Raw genomic sequence first — 22,734 nt, forward strand, 5'->3', positions numbered from 1 at the left:
GACTTGAGTACAGTGTAGAGATATCTTCACAGGGAGAAATTACTGGGTACTAAATGGCTCTTTAATCTAGCAGAGAAAGACTAAGACCCAATGGCTGGAAGCTGAAGCCAGACAAATTCAAATTAGAAAGCAAGCACAATTTCTTAACAGTGATGGTGACTAGTCATTGGAACAAACTACCAAGGGAAGTGGTGGAGTCTCCATCTCTTGAGATCTTCAGAGCAAGACTGAATACCTTCTTGGAAGATATATATGTGAATTTAGGCATGTAAATTTAGGCATGTAAATATGGAACTTGACTTTCAGAGCTGCTGAGGGACCACAGCTCCAGTGAAATCGGAAAACATTATGGGTGCTCAAGAGGTCATTTAGTCCAGCCCCCTGCACTGAGGCAGGTTCCCCCTCAGTCTTCTTTCCTCAAGATAAAACATGGCCAGGTTTTTAACCTTTCCTTATAGATCAGGTTTTCTAAACTTTTAACATTTTTTGTAGCTCTCTTCTGGTCTCTCTCCAGTTTTCCACACCTTTTCTAGAGTGTGGCGCCCCAAACTGGACATAGTGCTCCAATTGGGACTCACCACTGCCAAGTAGAGTGGGACAATTACCTCCTGTGTCTTACATGTTACACTCCTGTTAATACTCCCTAGAATATTAGTTATTTTTCCTACATCACATTGTTGATTCATGTACAATTTGTTATCCACTATAGTCCCTAGAGCCTTCTCAGCAGTACTACTGCCTAGCCATTGTCTAGCTGTGTATTTGATTTTTCCTAAGTGTAGTACTTTGCACTTGTCTTTATTAAATCTCATCTTGTTGAATTCAGACCAATTCTCTAATTTTTCAAGGTCATTTCAAATTCTAATTCTGTCCTTCAAAGTACTTGCAACTCCCTCCAGCTTAGTGTCATCCACACATTTTATAAGCATACTCTCCATTCCGTTATCCAAGTCATTAATGAAAATGTTGAATAGTACTGAACACAGGAGAGACCCCTAGGGAACCCCATTAGATATGTCCCCCAGTTTGACAGTGAACCATTGATATTTACTCTTTGAGTACAGTCTTTCAACGAGTTGTGCGCCCATTTTAGAGTAATTTCACCTAGATCTCATTTCCCTAGTTTGCTTATGAGAATGTCATGGGACAGTGTCAAAAGCCTTACTAAAATCAAGATATATCCCCTCTACAGCTTCTACCCATGCCCTTGTCCAGTAACCCTGTAAAAGCAGGAAATTAGGTTGGTTAGGCATAATTTGTTCTTGACAAACCCATGTTGTCTATTACCTATAATGCTATTATCTCTAGGTGCTCACAAATTGATTGTTCCAGTATCTTTCCAGATATCAAAATTAGGCTGACTAGTCTATAATTCCCCAGGTCTTCTCTCCACACCCACTTTTTAAACATAGGTACTATGTTTGCCCTTCTCCAGTCTTCTGGGATGTCACCCATCCTCATGAATTCTCAAAGATAATCACTACCAATTTCAAGATTGCTTCAGCTGGTTCCTGAGGTACCCGAGGGAGAATTTCATCAGACCCTTGCTGAGTTGAATACATTTAACTTATCTAAATATTCTTTATCCTGTTCTTTCCCTATTTTGGCTTGCTTGCCATTTCCCTTGTTGTAAATATTAATTGTGTTAAGTATTTGGTCACAATTTGCCTTTTGTAGTGAAGACTGAAGCAAAATAGGCATTAAACACCTCTGCCTTCTTGTTGCGTATATATAATATGAGAGAGCATCGTGAAGTTATCCCACTGTAATCAATGCTGTAATAAGAAATATGGTCCTAGCTGGAAAACTAATGGCAGCTGACATTTTTTTTTCTATTTAAATTGTACTTTTCTACTATGTACACTATTCAATTAATAATATTTTCCCCATCATGCAACAGGAAAAGGAAGAACAGAAACTGTAAATTCTCCAATGCCCACAAGCACATCACCTCTACCTGCACGCTCCACGTCACGCTTACCTGCAGGCAACAATGAAGGTAAAAGTGAAACACGGAGCACAGTTTTGTTTTCAGATTGTTTTCTCTGAACTAACGTCCAGCTCCACCACACAGATGTTACAACAATCCTTTACAGTTGTTCGCTTACCTCAAATGAATAGTACATTAAATAATTAAATTAGGAAAATATTTTAAAATATTTGTATTTGTATATCCTTGGTATATTTAGAATCTGATTCTCATTTACATTAAGACCTCTTGATGCTGCCTGAGCAAAATACAAAGAGGCTTTAGGTAAATGAGAATCAGACTCTTAAAGCTTAAAACACAAGAACATAAGAATGGCCATACTGGGTCAGACCAAAGGTCCATCTAGCCCAATATCCTGTCTTCCGACAGTGGCCAATGCCAGGTGCTCCAGAAGGAACGAACAGAACAGGTAATCATCAAGTGATCCATCCTCAGTCACCCATTCCCAGCTTCTGGCAAACAGAGGCTAGGGACACTTCAGAGGATGGTTTTTCATCCCTGCCCATCCTGGCTAATAGCCAGTTTAATGTAATTTCTTTTTTAGAAACACAGGGCCACATTCTCAAATGCAGGCACTGATTACTAATTGTATCCATAGAATTTGTGCGTGCATGACAGGTAAGTGCATGCATAAGTATCCATTTTGCATGCATAAGAGCATGAGCATGTGCAGGTGCAGGTGCAATTTAGGCAGCCATATTGTAAAATCTGACCCATAGTCCTGATGCTTCTAAAGCTACATTTCCTAACAGTGAACTGGGAATATTTAATTGTTGGCTGTTTACCAAAAATACCAATATGGGGGTGTGATATGGTGAAGGGAACCCACAGAGGTGCTCAAAGGGATTGGGCTCAGCATCATATATTTGAACTATATCTGAGGCCCACAGCTGAGGGAAGCCTTCTTTGTATATATTGTGACAAAGTTCCTCCTCTACCTTGGTGGGTCTTGCGCTTATTGGCAGATTTGCTCACCTTGGAGCTTCACGGCAGCCCTCAGTTTGGCCGTTTTGGTGAACCCACAGTCCAGGTTAACTCCTCCTGTGTCTGACCAGGAGTTGGGAGGTTTGGGGGGGACCGAGGCCTGCCCTCTATGCCGGGTTCCAGCCCAGGGGCCTGTGGAATGCAGCTGTCTAGAGTGCCTCCTGGAACAGCTGTGCGACAGCTACAACTCCCTGGGCTACTTCCCCATGGCCTCCTCCCGACACCTTCTTTATCCTCACCACAGGACCTTCCTCCTGGTGTCTGATAACGCTTGTACTCCTCAGTCCTCCAACAGTCCACATTCTCACTCTCAGCCTCTTGCTCCCAGCTCCTCACATGCGCACCACAAACTGAAGTGAGCTCCTTTTTAAACGCAGGTGCCCTGATTAGCCTGCCTTAATTGATTCCAGCAGCTTCTTGATTGGCTGCAGGTGTTCTAATCAGCCTGTCTGTCTTAATTATCTCTAGAAGGTTCCTGATTGTTCTGGAACCTTCCCTGTTAGGAAACGGGATGTCCCTCGCTTGCTCCCCAGCTATCTGCTTTCTATTCTTTTCTAAAGCCCCCTGGCCTGGATTTTTCTTACTTTTTGAGCCTGCCTTAGTTCTCCCCCCCGACCGGGCCAGACGCTTTTTTGTTTCGTTTTGTCCGTTGAGTGCTGGTCAGCTGCCAATTTGCCGCCAGCACCCCCCCACTACACCTGCTCCCGGGCGCAGCTATTTGCCTCAGCTGAAACCCCCAGAGGAGGGGGGGAAGATTGCCGATTTTGCTATCCGGAGGGGGGAGTGGAAGCCCCCAGACCCAGCCGTTTTGTTGTTAGCTCGGAATTCCTGTCTTATCTTTACAACATTCTCAGCCTGCCGAAAGCCTTGGCACACAGCCAACACAGTTGGAGAAGAAGATTTCAGAAGACAGGAGACATAACCCAGGGAAGCTACAAATCATCGTGAAGGGGGCCGTAAGACTGAGTAATTTTTTGAATTATATTCGTGGGGGGGAGTTTTGACTGTGGTTTAATTGTGTTTGCGGCGGCACAGGGGGTGTGGCACGGAGCTGCCCCCCGATCCATCGGTGCCCACCCCCCCACCATTACTACAACTGTCACGGCCCCCCCGCCGTCCATCCCTGCTGGCAATCTGCCATCTACCTTCGGATCCAGCTGTTTGCTTTGAACTTTGCCTTCCGGACCGGACATAACAGCCGACCAAACGAGACTCTTTGGACAAACGTGCATGGTCCACACCCCCCCACCCCCGGACTGCTTATCCCACAGCTTGCCCCTATCACCGGACCCCGATTTTTGTTATTCCCCCCTCCCAGTCCAACCCATTTGGTACCACCACCCCCCGCCTGCAGCCCAGCAGGGAGGAGCGGTTAATCTGCTTCCCTCTCCCCCCTCCTCCTTCCGGTTTCTCCCCGTCTCTCCATGCTCACAATGGCGGGGAATGAAAGGGGCGAGGCCCCTTTACCAATATCAGTTTTTCCTCACCCACCTCCTCCCCACCCAACCCCTGACCCCCCCACCACCACCACTGTCAAAATACCTGCCACCGCCCCCGCTGGGGCACCAGCAGCAGGAGGCACCGGGGCGATTACTGCCACTGCTACATCCACTGACCCCCCAGATTCTAGGAACCCCCCCCCCCCCAGCTGGCCGAAAAGGTCAGGGCGGGAAGAAAGGAAAGGGCCCTGCTAAAACCACCAGGCCCTCCATGGCAGGGGCTGCCCCCACCGCTGTGGCCCCGTCATCGACCGCAGCGTCCCCCCCTGCTGGTCCCTCCACCAGCTCTGCGAGCGTCCCTCCCCCGGCCCCCAGGACGTATGCCCGGGCGATGGCAGGCTCTCCCCTGCCTGCCGCCTCGTCATCTCGCCCACCCACTGCCCCTGCTACCAACACCAGCGACCGGGGCCCCTTCCCCACCTTGACCAGGAGGCACAGTGTCCGTTGCCTCCTGGTGCCCGCCTCGCCCCACGTGGAGACATACGTGCAGGCATTGGCGAAGGTGGTAGGACCCACGGCTATTGTGGCGGCCTCCAAAATGTATGGGAAGGTCGTTTTTTTCTTAGCTTCAGAGGCTGCCGCCCAGGAGGCGGTGGAGAGGGGCCTGGCGGTGAGGGGGGTGTTTATCCCCCTAGAGCCGCTAGAAGACCTGGGCGTTCGTCTCGTCCTCACCTCCGTTCCTCCCTTTTTACCCAATGTTGCCCTGTTACCCGCTCTCTCCACCCTGAGGAAACTTGTCTCTGTCATCAGCCCTCTCCCGTTGGGCTGCAAGGACCCCACCCTCCGTCACGCCCTTTCATTCCGCCGGCAAGTGCAGCTTCTACCGCCGGCAGGGGCGCGTGACGGAGAGGCACTCGAGGGGTCCTTCCCAGTCCCCTACCAGGGAGCCCGTTATCGGGTCTTTTACTCCACCGGAGAGGCCCGGTGCTACCTCTGCTGCTCAGCAGGGCATGTCCACAGAGACTGCCCTTTGGCCCGGGGGGGGGGAGGGGCACCCAAGACCCCTGAGACCCGGCAGGACATCGGCCCCGTCATTGCCGACGCCCCTGGCTGCCCGGCACCTGAAACCAACCCTCCTCCTACCCGACCCATCGCTGCTCCCATCCGGGCCCAAGAGATACCTTCTCTACAACGCCCGGGTGAGCAAGAGAGTCCCACCCTTGCTATTACCAATCTGGTAGAGCCTATGGAGGAGGGTGTGGCAAAGATATTACCGGGTATAGGAGAGGGCCCGCCCCAAGGAGAACCCCCCGCCCCTCATGCTGCCTCACCGCTACCCCCCCCTGAACCCCTGAATCATCGCCTCCGCCCCCCGAGACGACCCCTGCTAACCAACCCCCAGATGACGCTATGGTGGGCTGGACCCTAGTCCAGGGGAAGCAAGGCAAGCGGAAGGCTCGAGCTCCGCTGCATCCATCCGACGCGGAAGCCCCCCGGAAGACACTGATACTGAGCCTTCCACTACGGCCACGAGTGAGATCCATCCGCTGGTGTCGGGAGGGGAAGACAGACTGGCATTGGAGGGCAGAATCCCCCCTCCACGGGAGACCCTCCCCTCTGAGACCCCTGAGGATGCCACTTCTGCCCGGATACCACCCGAACCCCCCGCGAACCCCGAGGCGACTGTTGAGGCGAGCCCTAGAGGAGAGGCCCCCGGGGTAGCAGGAGTTTGCCTCTCTTCTGTGTATGCGGAGATTGAGGCCCTAGACTTGACCCCGGTCACGCAGGGAGAAGATGATCTACTGCCGGTTGGCCTCAATCTGGGTAGCCTCACCCTAGCCCTCCTTTCCCCATGCTCCCTCCCGCTAATTGCCTTCCCGGGCAAGCGCACCGCAGAAGGTGGTCCACCACCTGATGCCGTGGCCGCCAAGACCACCACGGAGCCAGCGCCTAGTGTCACTGGGAGCCCCCTCCCTTACCCCTCCCCTCGACTCTGCTCAGGAGGCACCTCCTTTTAGCTGCTCGCCTCATGAAGTTCAGAGCCTTACCTCTGCCCCCGCCCCCACCCCTGTCCCTGCCCAATTCCCCTCCTCCTGCAATGCTAATGCCACCCCTGGGGTTATTTCTTTCCCGCCTTTTGCAGATTCCCCCCAGGGAGCAGTCTTTGCACTTTCTAGTCGCGACCCATTAGGAGTTGCAATTTTTTCCCTGCCATCCCCTTCCACCCCAAGGCGTGAAATGGATTTAATAACCCCAGCCTGTCAGACGCCCCGTCGGTGGTCCGCACCCTGTCTACCCGCCTTAGCGGACCACGAGGCTGCATTAAGAGCCCCACCAGGGAATACCCCGGAAATCGTAACCCCACCGCCCCATGAGCTGCGGCATGCACTATGGAAGTTCCTAGAACACACCCGTGGCACCCGCAATAGGGTACAGCTGGCTCTTCAGCTATGGGAGGACTTTGACCAAATCCTCCAGGCCACAAGGGCCCTTATACAGGAGGGCAGGGGGCAAGGAAAGCGCGGTGCTGCGGCCTACGAGCGGGCCCGCGGCTTCTGAAACGATCTACTCATCCACGGGATGGGTCACGGGTTGCTGTGCAACCCACCGGGGGCCACGAAAACCCCCACCAACAAGAAACCCCCACCCCCACAGCCCTCCACATGACGCCTCTTATTATTGCAACCCTGAATACCAGGGGCTGTAGGATGGCTCTCCGCAGGTCCCAGGTGCTCTCTTACCTTCGGGAAGGGGGGTACTCTGTAGTTTTCCTGCAGGACACCCATACGGACCCGACTGCCGAGGACAGGTGGCGGCTGGAGTGCGGAGACGGGGTATACTTTAGCCATTTCACGACTTGGCAAGCTGGAGTGGCGACCCTGTTCTCCCCCAACCTACAGCCCGAGGTGCTAGGGGTCACTGAGGCCGTGCCGGGCCACCTGCTGCACCTTCGAGTCCTTTTAGAGGGGCTCGTGGTCAATCTTGTTAACATCTGTTCCCCTGCAAACGAGCTCAAAGCAGCCACAATTCTATCAGCGGGTGTCCAACTTTCTCGGCACCCTAGATTCGCACGAGTGCCTGGTCCTGGGAGGGGACTTTAACACCACCCTCGAGGAACAGGACCGCTCAGGGGGCCGAGCCGAGCTCGGCCGCCGCGAATATTCTCCGAGGAATAGTTGAACATCACTCCCTAGTGGACGTCTGGCATAACCATCACACAGATGACAATTCCATGTTCACTTTTGTCCGGGTGGAGGCCCATCGGTCACACCACTCTCGGTTGGACCGTATTTACTTATCCCGTTTCCATCTTCCACAGGCCCACTCCTCCGCCATTCGGCTGGCCCCATTCTCCGACCATCATTTAGTCACCATAACGGTCTCCCTCCATGCAGAGAGACGGGGCTGGCCTATTGGCACTTTAACAACAGCCTGTTGGAGGACGAGAGCTTCGTGACGTCCTTCCGGGAGTTTTGGCTGGCCTGGCGAGAGCAGTGGCGTGCCTTTCTCTCGGTGCGGCGATGGTGGGATCTTGGGAAGGTGCGCGCCAAGCTCTTCTGCTGTGATTACACTCGGGGCACCAGCCGACAGAGAAATGCGGCGATAGAGCAGTTGGAAAAGGAGGTCTTAGAGATGGAGAGGCGCCTGGCCGCCAACCCCGAGGACCCGTCCCTCTGCGGAGCATGCCGGGAGAAGTGGGAGGAGCTCCGGGCCCTCGAGGACCACCGCCCCGAGGTGCCTTCGTTCGGTCCCGCATCCGCCTCCTTCGGGAGATGGACCGCGGCTCCCGCTTCTTCTATGCCCTGGAGAAAATGAGGGGGGCCAAGAAACACGTCACCTGCCTTCTTGCAGAAGACGGCACCCCCCCCTCACGGATCCGGAGGAGATGTGTGGGAGGGCCTGTGACTTCTACACAAGCCTTTTCTCCCTGGATCTGACCGATCCTGGTGCTTGCAGGGTGCTCTGGGAGGAACTCCCTACGCTCAGCGTGGGCGACCGAGACCGACTAGAGCTGCCTCTCACCCTGGCCGAGTTCTCGGAAGCCCTCCGTCGCATGCCCACCAATAAATCTCCGGGCATGGACGGGTTGACCGTGGAGTTTTACCGCGCGCTCTGGGACATCCTCGGCCCAGACCTAGTCACCGTCTGGGCTGAGTCCTTGCAGAGCGGGGTCCTCCCTCTGTCGTGCAGGTGAGCGGTGCTCGCCTTGCTGCCGAAGAAGGGGGACCTCCGCGATTTACGAAACTGGCGTCCCGTCTCACTCCTTAGCACGGATTACAAAATCGTAGCGAAAGCAATCTCGCTGCGGCTAGGGTCCGCGATGGCGGACGTGATCCACCCAGACCAGTCCTATACTGTCCCGGGTTGCAGCATTTTTGACAACCTCTTTCTAGTCCGAGACCTTTTGGAACTCGGGCGGAGAGATGGTCTGTCGTTCGCCCTCCTGTCTCTTGATCAGGAGAAGGCGTTCGATAGAGTAGACCATGTGTACCTCCTGAGCACTGTGCAGGCATTTGGATTTGGACCTCAGTTTGTGAGTTTTCTCCGGGTGCTGTATGCCTCCGTGGAGTGTTTGGTTAGGCTCAACTGGACCCTGACTGACCCGGTCAGCTTTGGGTGAGGAGTGCGGCAGGGGTGCCCCCTCTCGGGCCAGTTGTACGCTCTGGCGATTGAGCCTTTCCTCTGTCTCCTCCGCAGGAGGAAGACAGGGTTGGTGCTGCGGGAGCCGGAGCTGCAGCTGGTCCTGTCGGCGTACGCCGATGACGTACTCCTTGTGGTCCAGGACCCGGGTGACTTGGCGCGAGTGGAGGCATGCCAGGCCATCTATTCGGCAGCCTCCTCCACCCGAGTCCACTGGGTCAAGAGCTCTGGCTTGGCGGTGGGGGACTGGCAGCAGGTAAGCTCCCTCCCACCTGCGCTTCAGACCATCCGGTGGAGTGCGGGTCCACTGCTCTATCTCGGCGTTTACCTTTCTGCCACGCACCCTTCCCCACCGGAGAACTGGCAAATTTTAGAAGGCGGGGTGATAGAGCGGATCCGGAAATGGACGAGGCTACTCCGATGTCTCTCCCTCCGAGGGAGAGCACTGGTGCTTAACCAACTAGTCCTGTCCACACTCTGGCACAGGCTCAACGCCCCGGCCCCGGGTTTCCTGACCCACCTCCAGAGATTGATTCTAGAGTTCTTTTGGTCAGGAATGCACTGGGCCCTGTTGGAGTTCTTCATTTACCCGTGAAGGAAGGAGGGCAGGGCCTGAAGTGTCTGTACACTCAGGTCTGCGTTTTCCGCCTCCAGGCCCTGCAGAGGCTCTTTTATAGTGCAAGTAGTTCGGTGTGGAGCATACTGGCGCACACCTTCCTGCGCCGCTTCCAAGGGCTCCGATACAACCGGCAGCTCTTTTATCTTTGTCCGAGAGGTTTTCCGCGAGACCTCTCCGGGCTGCCGGTCTTCTACCAGGACCTCCTCCGGACCTGGAAACTGTTTCTAACTACCAGGTCTGTGGTGGCCACCGTGGGAGCAGATCTCCTCATGGAGCCCCTGCTACACAATCCCCAACTCCGTGTGCAGGTGGCGGAGTCCCGCTCGGTGCGCCAGAGTTTGGTCCTGGCGGAAGTCACGAGGGTCGGAGACCTCCTGGACTACGACCGGAGAGACTGGCTGGATCCCCTGACGCTCGCTCGGCGCATGGGGCTCTCCAGCCCTCGTACCTCCCGGCACGTACTTCAGGAGGTGAAGGCCGCCTTGACCCGCTGCTCGGGCTTATGTCAACCGAGCCTTGCGTGAGGGCGCACCCCGCCCATCCTCTACCCCAGGCCCACTGGACCTTTCCATTGGGCCCCTACCCTGCCGATCCCAACAAACCCCTCACCCTTTCACTGCAAGCCGGCTGCATGAACTGTAGCCGGTCAGTTTTCAAATTGCACCACGGAAATATTTATACACACTCACGCTTCACACCCTTCACGCCCACACCCTGGTGTCCCACCCCGATACAAAGTGGCAGGACCTCCTGCCACCTTTGGAGGGTGAGCAACCTCAATGGGCCAGCCTGTATTCCACCGTGGTCCCGAGGCCCGTCGGGGACATCAGTTGGCGGCTCATTCACGGAGCTGTGAGCACAGGTGTGTTTCTGACACGTTTTACCCCCATCCCGGATACTTGCCCTTTTTGTAATGTGAGGGAAACCCTGGCGCACGTATATTTAGAGTGTGCCAGATTGCAGCCCCTTTTCTGGCTCCTCACAAATATTTTATTGCGCTTCTAGCTTCATTTCTCCCCTCACCTTTTTATCTTCATTTCTCCCCTCACACTTCCCATCCGTGGCCCCACAAAATTGCGGGATCTCCTGGTCAACCTCCTCCTAGCCTTGGCTAAAACAGCTATTTATAAAACCAGAGAGAGGAGGTTGGCCCATGAAATGTCCTGCGATTGTAGGGCCTTTTTTCGATCCTCAGTACATTCACGTATCTGAGCGGAGTTCCTCTGGGCGGCATCCACCGACTCCCTTGACGCCTTCGAGGAGCGGTGGGCGCTGTCCGGGGTTCTCTGCTTGGTGACCCCGTCCGGTTCCCTCTGTCTGACCCTGTAATTGTGGGGAAGAGAGAGAGATTCCAGCCCCAGCCGTTGCCGCTGCGGATACCATCATTACTGTCATCTAGGAGGGGTCCTATAATACATGGGTGTCTACCCCTCCCCACCTCTAAACCGCCCACCCCGCAGCTGTGCCCATCTTGCCGGGCACTCTCAGGAAAGGGATGATCGGTGACATTGGGCGCGGAACTAGGTAACTCGAGGGGGTGGAAGACCACGAGCGTCGAGGAAGACCCCCCGCTCTGGGCCCAGGCTAGCCTGAACACTTCTCCCTCCTGAAAGCTGCTGTGTTATACCTTCTGTTTGCGTTGTTTTGTTGCATAGTTTGTTTTGTTTTCTTTGGTAATTCTTGTAAGTGTTACAAAAAATTTCTTTTCTGTTTTTAAAAAAAAACCTTCCCTGCTCCCTTACCCAGGGAAAAGGGACCTCCTTCGCTTGCTGCTCAGCTATCTGCTTTCTATTCTCTCCTAAAGCCCCCTGGCCTGGGCTTTTCTTACTTTTTGCCCCTGTCTCAGCTTCCCCCCCCCCAACCGGGCCAGACGCTTTTCTTCGTTTTGTGTTTTTTTTTGCTGTTTTTCTTTGCTGCCATTCGAGTGCTGGTCGGCTGCCAGCTAGCTGCCAGCCCCCCCGTGACTGCCCTTGGATGCTGCTACTGCTCCAGCTGAAACCTCCGGAGGGGGGGAGAGGACTGCTGACCCGCTCCCCGGAGGAGGGGAATGGAAGCCCCCAGACCCAACCATTTTGCTGTATGTTTATGGCCGAGAGGAATCTTCTTATCTCTCCGACATTCCTGGCCTGCTGAAAGCCTCGCTACAAAACCAGAAGGAAAGATAGCCGACAGAAAAAAACGCCCAGGGAAGCTGCAAATCATCGTGGAGGGGGCCGTAAGACTGAGTAATTTTTGAACTGTACTCTCATGTGGGGGGAGTTTGACTGTGTCTTAACTGTGTTTGTAGGGGCACAGGGGGTGTGGCATGGAGCTGCCCCCTGATCCATCAGTGCCCCCCCCACACTACTACAACCGTCATGGCACCCCCGCTGTCCGTTCCTGCTGGCAACTTGCCATCTACCTCTGGATTCAGCTGCTTGCCCTGGTTCCACCATCCGGACCGGAAACGACAGCCGACCAAACGAGACTCTTTGGACAAACGCGCATGGGTCCACCTCGTCCCGCCCCCCGACTGTCCACCCCACAGTTTGCCCCTACTCCCTGACCCCAACTTCTGTTTCCTCCCCCTGTCCAGTCCGACCCATTTGCCTCCCCCCCCCGCCTGCAGGGAGAAGTGGTTAATCTGCTACCCCCTCCCCCCTCCTCCTTCTGGTGTCTCCCCGTCTCTCCCTGCTCACGATGGCGGGGAATGAGAGGGGTGAGGTCCCTCTAACAACCTCAGCTGCCCCTCCCCCATCTACCCCCCTGCCCAACCCCCAAGCCTCCCCCCAACCACTGCTGCCAAAACACCTGCCATTGCTCCCGCTGGGGCATCAGCAGCAGGAGGCACCGGGGCGACTACTGCCTCTGCTACGCCCACCGCCCCCCCAGATTCTAGGTGAGCCCCCTCAGTTAGCCGGAAAGGCCAAGCTGTGAAGAAGGGAAAGGGCGCTGCTACAACCACCAGGCCCTCCATGGCAGGGGCTGCCCCCACCGCTGTGGCCTCGTCATCGACCATGGCGTCCCTCCCCGCTGTTTCCTCCACCAGCTCTGCGAGCGTCCCTCCCCCAGCCCCCAGGGCATATGCCAGGGCAGTGGCAGCCCCCGCCGCCTGCCGCCTCATCATCTTGCCCACCCACCGCCTCCGCTACCATCAGTAGCGGCCGGGGCCCCTTTCCCACCATGACCAGGAAGCACGGCATCCGTTGCCTCCTGGTGCCCGCCTCGCCCCACGTGGAGACATACGTGCAGATGTTGGCAAGGGTAGTAGGACCCACGACTATTGTGGCAGCCTCCAAAATGTACGGGAAGGTCGTCTTTTTCTTAGCATCGGAGGCTGCCGCCCAGGAGGCGGTGGAGAAGGGCCTGGCGTGTTGGCTCCCTGGTGGGGGGAGTGTTCGTTCCCCTGGAGCCGCTAGAGGACCTGGGCGTCCACCTAGTCCTGACCTCCATCCCTCCTTTTCTACCCAATGCCGCCCTGTTACCCGCTCTCTCCACCCTGGGGAAACCCGTCTCTGTTATCAGCCCTCTCCTGTTGGGCTGCAAGGACCCCACCCTCCGTCATGTCCTCTCGTTCTGCTGGCAAGTGCAGCTTCTACCGCTGCCGGTGGCACGTGACGGAGAGGCGCTCGAGGGGTCCTTCCTAGTCCCCTACCAGGGAGCCCGCTATCGGGTCTACTACTCTACGGGAGAGGCCCAGTGCTACCTTTGCCGATCAGCGGGGCATGTCCGAAGAGACTGCCCCTTGGCCCGGTGGGGAGGGGCACCCAAGACTCCCGAGTCCTGGCAGGACATCGGCTCCGTCGTTGATGACGCCCCTGACCACCCGGCACCTGAAACCACCTCTCCTCCTGCTCGATCCACCGCTGCTCCCGCCCGGGCCCAGGAGACACCTCCCATACAATGCCAAGCGAGGGAGCCCCGCCTTTGCTGTTAACAGTCTGGCAGAGCCTATGGAGGAGGGTGCAGCAAAGATATTACCAGGCATAGGAGAGGGCCCGCCCCAAGAACCCCCCTCCCATGCTGCCTCACCGTTACCCCCCCAAAACTCCTGAACCATCGCCTCTGCCCCCCGACATGACCCCTGCTAACCAGCCCCCAGACAATGCTATGGAGGGCTGGACCCTAGTCCAGGGGAAGCGAGGCAAGCGGAAGGCTTGAGCTCCGCTGCACCCATCCGATGTGGAGGCCCCCCGGAAGACCAGGAAGGGAGGCACTGATACTGAGCCTTCTGCTATGCCCATGAGTGAGATCCATCTGCCGGTGTCGGGGTTGTGGGGGGGAGACAAAATAGTACTGGAAGGTAGGATCTCCCCTCCACGTGAGACCCTCCCCTCCGAGACCCCTGAGGAAGCCCCCTCTGTCCAAATATCACCCGAACCCCCCGCGAACCCCGAAGCGACCGTCGAAGCGGGCGCCAGAGGGGAGACCCCCCGGGGTGGCAGAAGACGACCTCTCCTCCATGTATGAGGAGATCGAGGCCCTAGGTTTGACCCCGGTCACCCAGGGAGAGGATGACCTACTGCTGGTTGGCCTCGATCTGGGCAACCTCACCCCAGTCCCCCTTTCCCCATGCTCCCTCCCCCTAACAGCCTTCCCGGGCGGGCACCCTACAGAAGGTGGTCCACCACCTGATGCCGTGGCTGCCAAATCCACCACAGAGCCTGCTCCTAGCATCACTGGGAGCCCCCTCCACTCCCCCTTAACCCTAGAATCTGTTCGGGAGGCGCCACCTCTCAGCTGCTTGCCTCCCAAAGCCCAGAGCCTCGCCTCTGCCCCCACCCCCATCCCTCTCCCTGCCCAATCCACCTCCTCCTGCAATGCTATTGCTGCGCCTGGGGTTATTTCTTTCCCTTTTTTTGCGGATCTTCCCCAAGGAGCAGCCTTTGCATTTTCCTGCCGCGACCCATTAGGAGCTGCAATTTTTCCTCCGCCATCCCCTTCTACCCCAAGGCTTGAGACGGACCTAATAACTTTAGCCTGTCAGATGCCCCGTCGGTGGTCCGCACCCTGCCTGCCCGCCTCAGCGGACCACGAGGCTGCACCAAGAGCCCCACCAGGGAATAACCGGGAAATCGCAACACCCCCCCCCCCATGAGCTGCGAAAAGCATTTCGGGAGTTTTTAGAAGACATCTGTGGCTCCCGCAACAGGGTACAGCTAGCTCTCCAGCTATGGGGGGACTTTGATCAAATCCTCCAGGCCACAAGGGCCCTTATAAAGGAGGGTAGAGGGAAAAGAAGGCACGGTGCCGCGGTCTATAGGCGGGCCCATGGCTTCCGTGATGATTTACTCACTTACGGGATGGATGACGGATTGTTGCGCAACCCGCCAGGGGCTGCGAACACCCCCGCCAACAAGGAACCCCCACGCCCCCAGCCCTCCACATGACACCTCTCATTATCGCAACTTTGAACACCCGGGGCTGTAGGATGGCTCTCTGCAGGTCCCAGGTGCTCTCTTACCTTCGGGAAGGGGGGTACTCTGTGGTTTTCCTGCAGGAGACCCATACGGATCCGACCACCGAGGACAGCTGGCGGCTGGAGTGGGGGGACGAGGTCTACTTTAGCCACTTCACGATTCGGCAAGCTGGAGTGGCGACCCTGTTCTCCCCCAACCTACAGCCCAAGGTGCTAGGGGTCACTGAGGCCGTGCCGGGCCACCTGCTGCATCTCCGAGTCCGAATGGAGGGGCTCGTGGTCAACCTCGTTAACATCTATGCCCCGACAACAAGCCTGAAGTGGCTGCAATTCTATCAGCGTTTGTCCGACTTCCTTGGCACCCTAGATTCTCACGAGTGGCCCCTCTCGGGCCAGCTGTACGCTCTGGCGATTGAGCCCTTCCTCTGTCTCCTCCGCAGGAGGAAGACAGGGTTGGTGCTGCAGGAGCCGGAGCTGTGGCTGTCCTGTCGGCATATGCCGATGACGTGCTCCTCGTGGTCCAGGACCCAGGCGACTTGGCGCGGGTGGAGGCTTGCCAGGCCATCTATTCAGCAGCCTCCTCTGCCCGAGTCAACTGGGTCAAGAGCTCTGGCTTGGCGGTGGGGGACTGGCGGCAGGTGAGCTCCCTCCCACCCGTGCTTCAGACCATCCGGTGGAGCGCGGGTCCACTGCTCTACCTAGGCGTTTACCTTTCTGCCACGCACCCTTCTCCGCCGGAGAACTGGCAAAATTTAGAAGGCGGGGTGATAGAGCGGATCCGGAAATGGACGAGGCTCCTCCGATGTCTCTCCCTCCGAGGGAGAGCACTGGTGCTTAACCAACTAGTCCTGTCCACACTCTGGTACCGGCTCAACACCCTGGTCCCGGCCTCTGGTTTCCTGACCAACCTCTGGATATCGATTCTAGAGTTCTTTTGGTCAGGAATGCACTGGGCCCCTGTTGGGGTTCTCCATCTACCCCTGAAGGAAGGAGGGCAGGGCCTGAAGTGTCTGCACACTCAGGTCCGTGTCTTCCGCCTCCAGGCCCTGCAGAGGCTCCTTTATAGTGCAGGTAGTTCGATGTGGAGCATACTGGCGCATGCCTTCCTGCGCCGCTTCCAAGGGCTCCGATATGACCGGCAGTTCTTTTATCTCTCTCCGAGAGGTTTTCCGCGAGACCTCTCCGGGCTGCCGGTCTTCTACCAGGACCTCCTCCGGACCTGGAAACTGTTTTCAACCACCAGGTCCGTGGCGGCCACCATGGGAGCAGATCTCCTCACGGAGCCCCTGCTACACAACCCCCAGCTTCGTCTGCAGGTGGCGGAGTCCCGCTCAGTGCGCCAGAGTTTGGTCCTGGCGGAAGTCACGAGGGTCGGAGACCTCCTGGACTACGACCGGGGAGACTGGCTGGATCCCCTGACACTCGCTCGGCGCATGGGGCTCTCCAGACCTCGTACCCCCCAGCGCATACTTCAGGAGATGAAAGCTGCCTTCACGGCCGCTGCTCGGGCTTATGTCAACCGAGCCCTGTGCGAGGGCGCACCCTGCCCACCCTCTACCCCAGGCCCGCCGGACCTTTCAATTGGGCCCCTACCCTGTAGATTCCAACAAACCCCTCACCCTTTCACTGCAAGCCGGCTGCACGAACTGCAGCCAGTCAGCTTCCAAATCGCGCCACAGAAACATCTATACACACTCACGCTTCACACCCTTCACGCCCACACCCTGATGTCCCGCCCCAATACAAAGTGGCGGGACCTCCTGCCACCTTTGGAGGGTGAGCAGCCCCGGTGGGCCAGTCTGTATTCCACCTTGGTCCTGAGGCCCGTCGGGGACATTAGTTAGCAGCTCCTTCATGGAGCTCTGAGCACGCGCATATTTTTGATGCAGTTCACCCCCATCCCGGATACTTGCCCTTTTTACAACGTGAGGGAAACCCTTGCACACGTATATTTAGAGTGTGCCAGGCTGCAGCCCCTTTTCCGGCTCCTCACGAATATTTTATTATGCTTTTGTCTGCACTTTTCCCCTCAGCTTTTTATCTACACACTCCCCATCCTTGGCCCCACAAAATCGCGGGATCTCCTGGTTTACCTCCTCCTAGCCCTAGCTAAAACAGCCATCTATAAAACCAGAGAGGGGAGGCTGGCCAATGAAGCATCCTGCGACTGTAGGGCCGTTTTCCGATCCTCAGTACATTCACGTATCCGGGCGGAGTTCCTCTGGGCAGCATCCACCGACTCCCTTGACGCCTTCGAGGAGCGGTGGGCGCTGTCCAAGGTTCTCTGCTCGGTGACCCCGTCTGGTTGCCTCCGTCTGACCCTTTGATTGAGGGGAAGAGCGAGAGACCCCAGCCCCAGCCGTTGCCGCTGTGGATACCATCATTACTGTCACCTAGGAGGGGTCCTATCATGCATGGGTGTACATCACCCCACTCCCAAACTGCCCATCCTGCAGCCGTGTCCATCTTGTCGGGCACTCTTAGGAGAGGAATAATTGGTGACACTGGGTGTGGCACTAGGTAACTTGAGGGGGTGGAAGACCATGAGTGCCGAGGAAGCCCCCCCGCTCTAGGCCACCAGGTAACTCAGGAGGGTGGAAGACCACGAGTGTCAAGGAAGCCCACCCCGCTCTGGGCCCAGGCTAGCCTGAACACTTCTCCCTCCTGAAGGCTGCTGTGTCATACCTTGCGTTTGCTTTTGTTTTGTTGCATAGTTTTGCTTTATCCCTTTTGGTGATTCTTTGTAAGTGTTACACAAATAAAACTCTTTTCTGCTTCAAAAAAAAAAAAAAAAAAAAGACTCTCCTGTAGCCCTCTGGCCTGGAGGGAGAAGGAGGGAGAGAGCTGCTGCTCCCGGTGCTGGGACTGCTGCTGCTAGGCCCTGGGCTCTCCCTGCTGCTGTTGCTGCTCCCCTGGCTGGGCCAGATACCACCCCCTCCCCTTCTCTGCTGCTACCTGGTTGCTGGCCAGCTGCTGGACCGCCCCACCCTTGGGTGCTGCTACTGCTCCAACTGCAGCCCCTTGAGGGGGGCCTGCTAGCCTGCTCCCCAGAAGGGAGAAGTGAGGGACCCCAGCCCCAGCCGTTGCTGTTGTGGACACCACCACCACCTGAGAGGGGTCCTTTCTGCCTGCCTGGACCACCACCTAGAGTTTCTGGAGCTGCTGCTGCGGAGTCTGGTGCCTGGAGCTGCTGAAGCCCTGAGGAGGAGAAGAAGAGGACCATCTACCAGTGGGGGAGCACCTAGAAACTCTACAGACCACCGTGGAGGGGGCCTTAAGACTGAGTAACTTTTGAACTGTGCTCTTGTGGTGGGGGTCTTGACTGTGTTTGCAAGGACACAGGGGGTGTGGCGTGGAGCTGCCCCCCGATCCATCTGTGTGTCCCCAAACCCCCACCACCACCACCACCGCTGCCTCCTCCACTCCCCCCACTGGCTGTTTACCATCTGCCTCAGCTCCTGCCTCTGGACTTAGCTGCTTGCTTGGCTTGCCATGCCCTTTTTCCACCATTTGGGCCAGAAGCAGCAGCCAGCCCAAATTGACTTTGTGCAAGTGCACGTGGGTGCAGGTGCCCCCCCCAAGGACTGCCCACCTCACGGCTTTGCCTCTTGTTACCTGCCCCATTTGCCCTTTGCAGCTTTTGCCCCCCCTTTTGCCCCAGCCCCCACTTACTAGCTTCAGTTTGTTTGCCTGCCCCCCCACATTTCCCTCTACTGCCTTTGATTGTTTGCCCCACTCCAGCCTCTGAAGCTAGCCCCTTGGTTTCCCTGCCCTAACTCCAGCCCGCTCAGCCCCTTGCTCCGTGCGCCCATGCCCCCTCCCATGCGCTTGTGCAACTCCCCATTTTAGTTTCAACCCTCTTCACTGCACCCCCAATGCTGTTGTATCCCCCCCCAGTGCAGCTAGAGGAGCTGGAATTCCACCCCGTGTTGGCGACTGACCCCTAACCCCTGTTTTGTCCCCCTGTCCAGCTCACCCCCTTTGGCGCCCTCCTCCCCTGCCTGCAGCCTAGCGGGGAGGAGTGGTCGACCTGCTTCCCCTTTCCCCTCCTCCTTCTGGTGTCTCCCCTTCCCTCCCTGCTCACGATGGCGGAGGACGAGACGGGTGGGGCCCCTCCATCAGCCCCAGCTACCCCTCCACCGCCTGCCCCTCTGTCACCCCCCCCCAATCCTCTACCTCCATGCGCTGCGAGAGGAGTTGCGGGAGATTTTAGAAGACATCCATGGCTCCCGCAACAAGGTACAGCTTGCTTTCTAGTGATGGGGGGACTTTCATCAAATCCTCCGGGCTGCAAGGGCCCTCACTGGGGAGGGTAAAAGGACCAGGAAGCAGGCCACCGCAGCCTACCAGCGGGTCCGCCTCTTCCGTGACTCCTTACTCACCTACAGGGTAGGCCATGGACTGTTGCGAGGCCCGTTGGGAGCCGTGAACGTCCCTGCCGGCGAGGATCCCCCCCAGCCATCCTCATGGCACCTCTTACCATCGCAACGTTGAACACCCGCGGCTGTAGGATTGGTCTCTGCAGGTCCCAGGTGCTCTACTTCCTTTGGGAGGGAGGGTACTCTGTGGTTTTCCTGCAGGAGACCCATACGGATCCGACTGCCGAAGACAGCTGGCGGCTGGATTGGGGGGACAGGGTCTACTTTAGCCATCTCACAGTTCATTCGGCTGGAGTGGCAACCCTGTTCTCCCCCGACCTGCAGCCCGAGGTGCTGGGGGTGGCCGAGGCTGTGCCGGGCCACCTGCTGCACCTCTGGGTCTGTATGGAGGGGCTTGTGGTCAATCTCGTTAACGTCTATGCCCCGACATCGAGCCCGGAGCGGCTTGCAATTCTATCAGCAGGCGTCCGCTTTCCTCGGCACCTTGGATCCTTATGAGTGCCTGGTCCTGGGTGGGGACTTCAACAACGCCCTTGAGGAGTGGAACCGCTCGGGGACCGAGCAGTGCCTGGCCGCAGCACACGTTCTCTGGGAGATAGTCGAACACCACTCCCTGGTGGACTTCTGGCGCAACCACCACCCGGATGACATTTCCACATTCACCTTTGTCCGGGTGGAGGCCCATCGGTCGTGCCACTCCTGGTTGGACCGCATTTATTTATCACATTTCCACCTTTCACGAGCCCACTCCTCCAGGATCTGGAGGGTCCCATTTTCTGACCATCATTTAGCCACCGTGATGGCCTCCCTCTGCGCGGAGAGGCCGGGGCCGGCCTCTTGGCATTTCAACAACAGCTTGTTGGAGGATGTGGGCTTCATGACATCCTGCTGGGAGTTCTGGATGGCCTGGCGAGGGCAGCGGCATGCCTTTCCCTCGGTGCGGCGGTGGTGGGACCTGGGGAAGGTGTGCGCCCAGCTCTTCTAACGTGACTACACCTGGGGCGCCAGCCGACGGAGGGATGCAGCGATAGAGTAGTTGGAACGGGAGATCTTAGAGCTGGAGAGGCATCTGGTCGCCAGCCCCGAGGATCCGCCCCTCTGCGGAGCGTGCCAGGAGAAGCAAGAGGAGCTCTGGGCCCTCGAGGACCATCAGGGCCGGGGTGTCTTTGTTCGATCCTGCATCCGTCTCCTTCGGGAAATGGATCGTGGCTCCCACTTCTACGCCCTGGAGAAAAGGAGGGGGGCCAAGAAACACGTCACCTGCCTTCTGGCAGAAGACGGCACCCCCCCCTCACGGATCCGGTGGAGATGTGCGGGAGGGCAAGAGCCTTCTATGCAAGCCTTTTCTCCCCGGATCCGACCAATCCTAATGCTTGCAGAGTGCTTTGGGAGGAGCTCCCTACGGTCAGCATGGGCGACCGAGACTGGCTAGAGCTGCCTCTCACTCTGGCCGAGTTCTCGGAAGCCCTCCGTCGCATGCCCACCAATAAATCTCCAGGCATGGACGGGATGACCGTGGAGATCTACCGCGTGTTCTGGGACATCCTTGGCCCAGACCTAGTCACCGTCTGGGCCAAGTATTTGCGGAGTGGGGTCCTCCCTCTTTCGTGCAGGTGAGCCATGCTCACCTTATTGTCAAAGAAGGGGGACCTCCGCGATTTACAAAATTGGCATCCCGTCTCGCTCCTCAGCATGGATGACAAAGTCATGGCAAAAGCAATCTCGGTGCGGCTAGGGTCGGTGCTGGTGGACGTGGTCCACCCAGACCAGACCTACACTGTCCTGGGCCGCAGCATCTTTGACAACCTATATCTGGTCTGGGACCTTTTGGAACTTGGGTGTAGGGATGGTCTGTCGTTCGCCCTCCTGTCCTTGGATCAGGAGAAAGCGTTCAACAGGGTGGATCATGGGTATCTCCTGAGCACTCTGCAAGCGTTTGGCTTCAGACCCCAGTTTGTGGGTTTTCTCCGGGAGCTGTACGCCTCCGCAGAGTGTCTGGTCAGGCTCAACTGGACCCTGACTGAACCGGTCAGCTTCGGGCGAGGAGTACGGCAGGGGTGCCCCCTCTCGGGCCAGCTGTATGCTCTGGCGATCAAGCCCTTCCTCTGTCTCCTCTGAAGGAGGTTGACAGGGTTGGTGCTGTGGGAGCCGGAGCTGCAGCTGGTCCTGTCAGCGTACACTGAGGACGTGCTTCTCGTGGTCCAGGACCCGGGTGACTTGGTGTGGGTGGAGGCTTGCCAGGCCATGTATTCGGCAGCCTCCTCCGCCTGGGTCAACTGGGTCAAGAGCTCTGGCCTGGTGGTTGGGGACGGCTGGCAGGCGAGCTCCCTCCCACCCGCGCTTCAGGCCATCCGGTGGAGTGTGGGTCCGCTGCTCTATCTCAGCGGTTACCTTTCTGGCACGCATCCCTCTCTGCCGGAGAACTGGCATAATTTAGAGGGCGGGGTATAGAGCGGCTCCGGAAATAGACAGGACTTCTCCAGTGCCTATCCCTTATAGGGAGAGCACTGGTGCTTAATCAACTTGTCCTGTCCATGCTCTGGTACTGTCTCAACACCCTGGTCCCGACTCCGGGTTTCCTGGCCAACCTCCAGACATCGATTCTGGAGTTCTTTTGGTCAGGACTGCACTGGGTCCCTGCAGGGGTTCTCCATCTACCCCTGGAGGAGGGAGGACAGGGCCTGAAATGTCTGCACACTCAGGTCCATGTCTTCCGCCTCCAGGCCCTGCAGAGGCTCTTTTATGGTGCAGGTAGTCCGGCGTGGAGCATACTTGTGCACGCCTTCCTGCGCCGTTTCTGAGGGCTCCAATACAACCGGCAGCTCCTTTACCTTCATCCGAGAGGTCTTCTCCGGGCTGCTGGTCTTCTACCAGGACCTCCTCCGGACCTGGAAATTGTTTTCAATGACCAGGTCCGTGGCGGCCACTGAGGGGGCAGATCTCCTCACGGAGCCCCTACTACACAACCCCTAGCTTCGTGTGCAGGTGGCGGAGTCCCCCTCTGTGTGCCAGAGGTTGGTCCTGGCAGAAGTCACAAGAGTCGGAGACCTCCTGGACTACGACCGGGGAGATTGGCTGGATCCCCTGATGCTTGCTCAGCGCATGGGGCTCTCCAGACCTCGTACTCCCCGGTGCGTACTTCAGGAGGTGAAGGCCGCTTTGCCGCCCACTGCTCAGGTTTACCTTAACCAGGTCCTGCACAAGGGCACGCCCCGCACGCCCCACCCACCCTTTACCCCAGGCTCGCCAGACCTTTTAATTGGGCCCCTGCCCCATGGACCCAA

General features: G+C 57.2%; 1 protein-coding gene across 8 annotated transcripts in view; it reads left to right on the top strand.

The window, feature by feature from the left end:
• PTPRC (protein tyrosine phosphatase receptor type C) overlaps positions 1–22,734 on the top strand; it is a 155,083-nt gene that overhangs the window by 39,013 nt on the left and 93,336 nt on the right. For 5 of the 8 annotated variants that reach the window (XM_073356764.2, XM_073356763.1, XM_073356768.1 and 2 more), the window contains exon 3: positions 1,901–1,999. The exons of the other annotated variants lie outside the window; for them this stretch is intronic. In XM_073356764.2, coding sequence (XP_073212865.1) covers positions 1,901–1,999 — 99 coding nt within the window. The remainder of the gene's footprint in view (positions 1–1,900; positions 2,000–22,734) is intronic. 8 annotated transcript variants of the gene reach the window in all.

This window comes from Lepidochelys kempii, chromosome 8 (assembly GCF_965140285.1).
Source record: "Lepidochelys kempii isolate rLepKem1 chromosome 8, rLepKem1.hap1, whole genome shotgun sequence".
Lineage (NCBI taxonomy): Eukaryota > Metazoa > Chordata > Testudines > Cheloniidae > Lepidochelys > Lepidochelys kempii.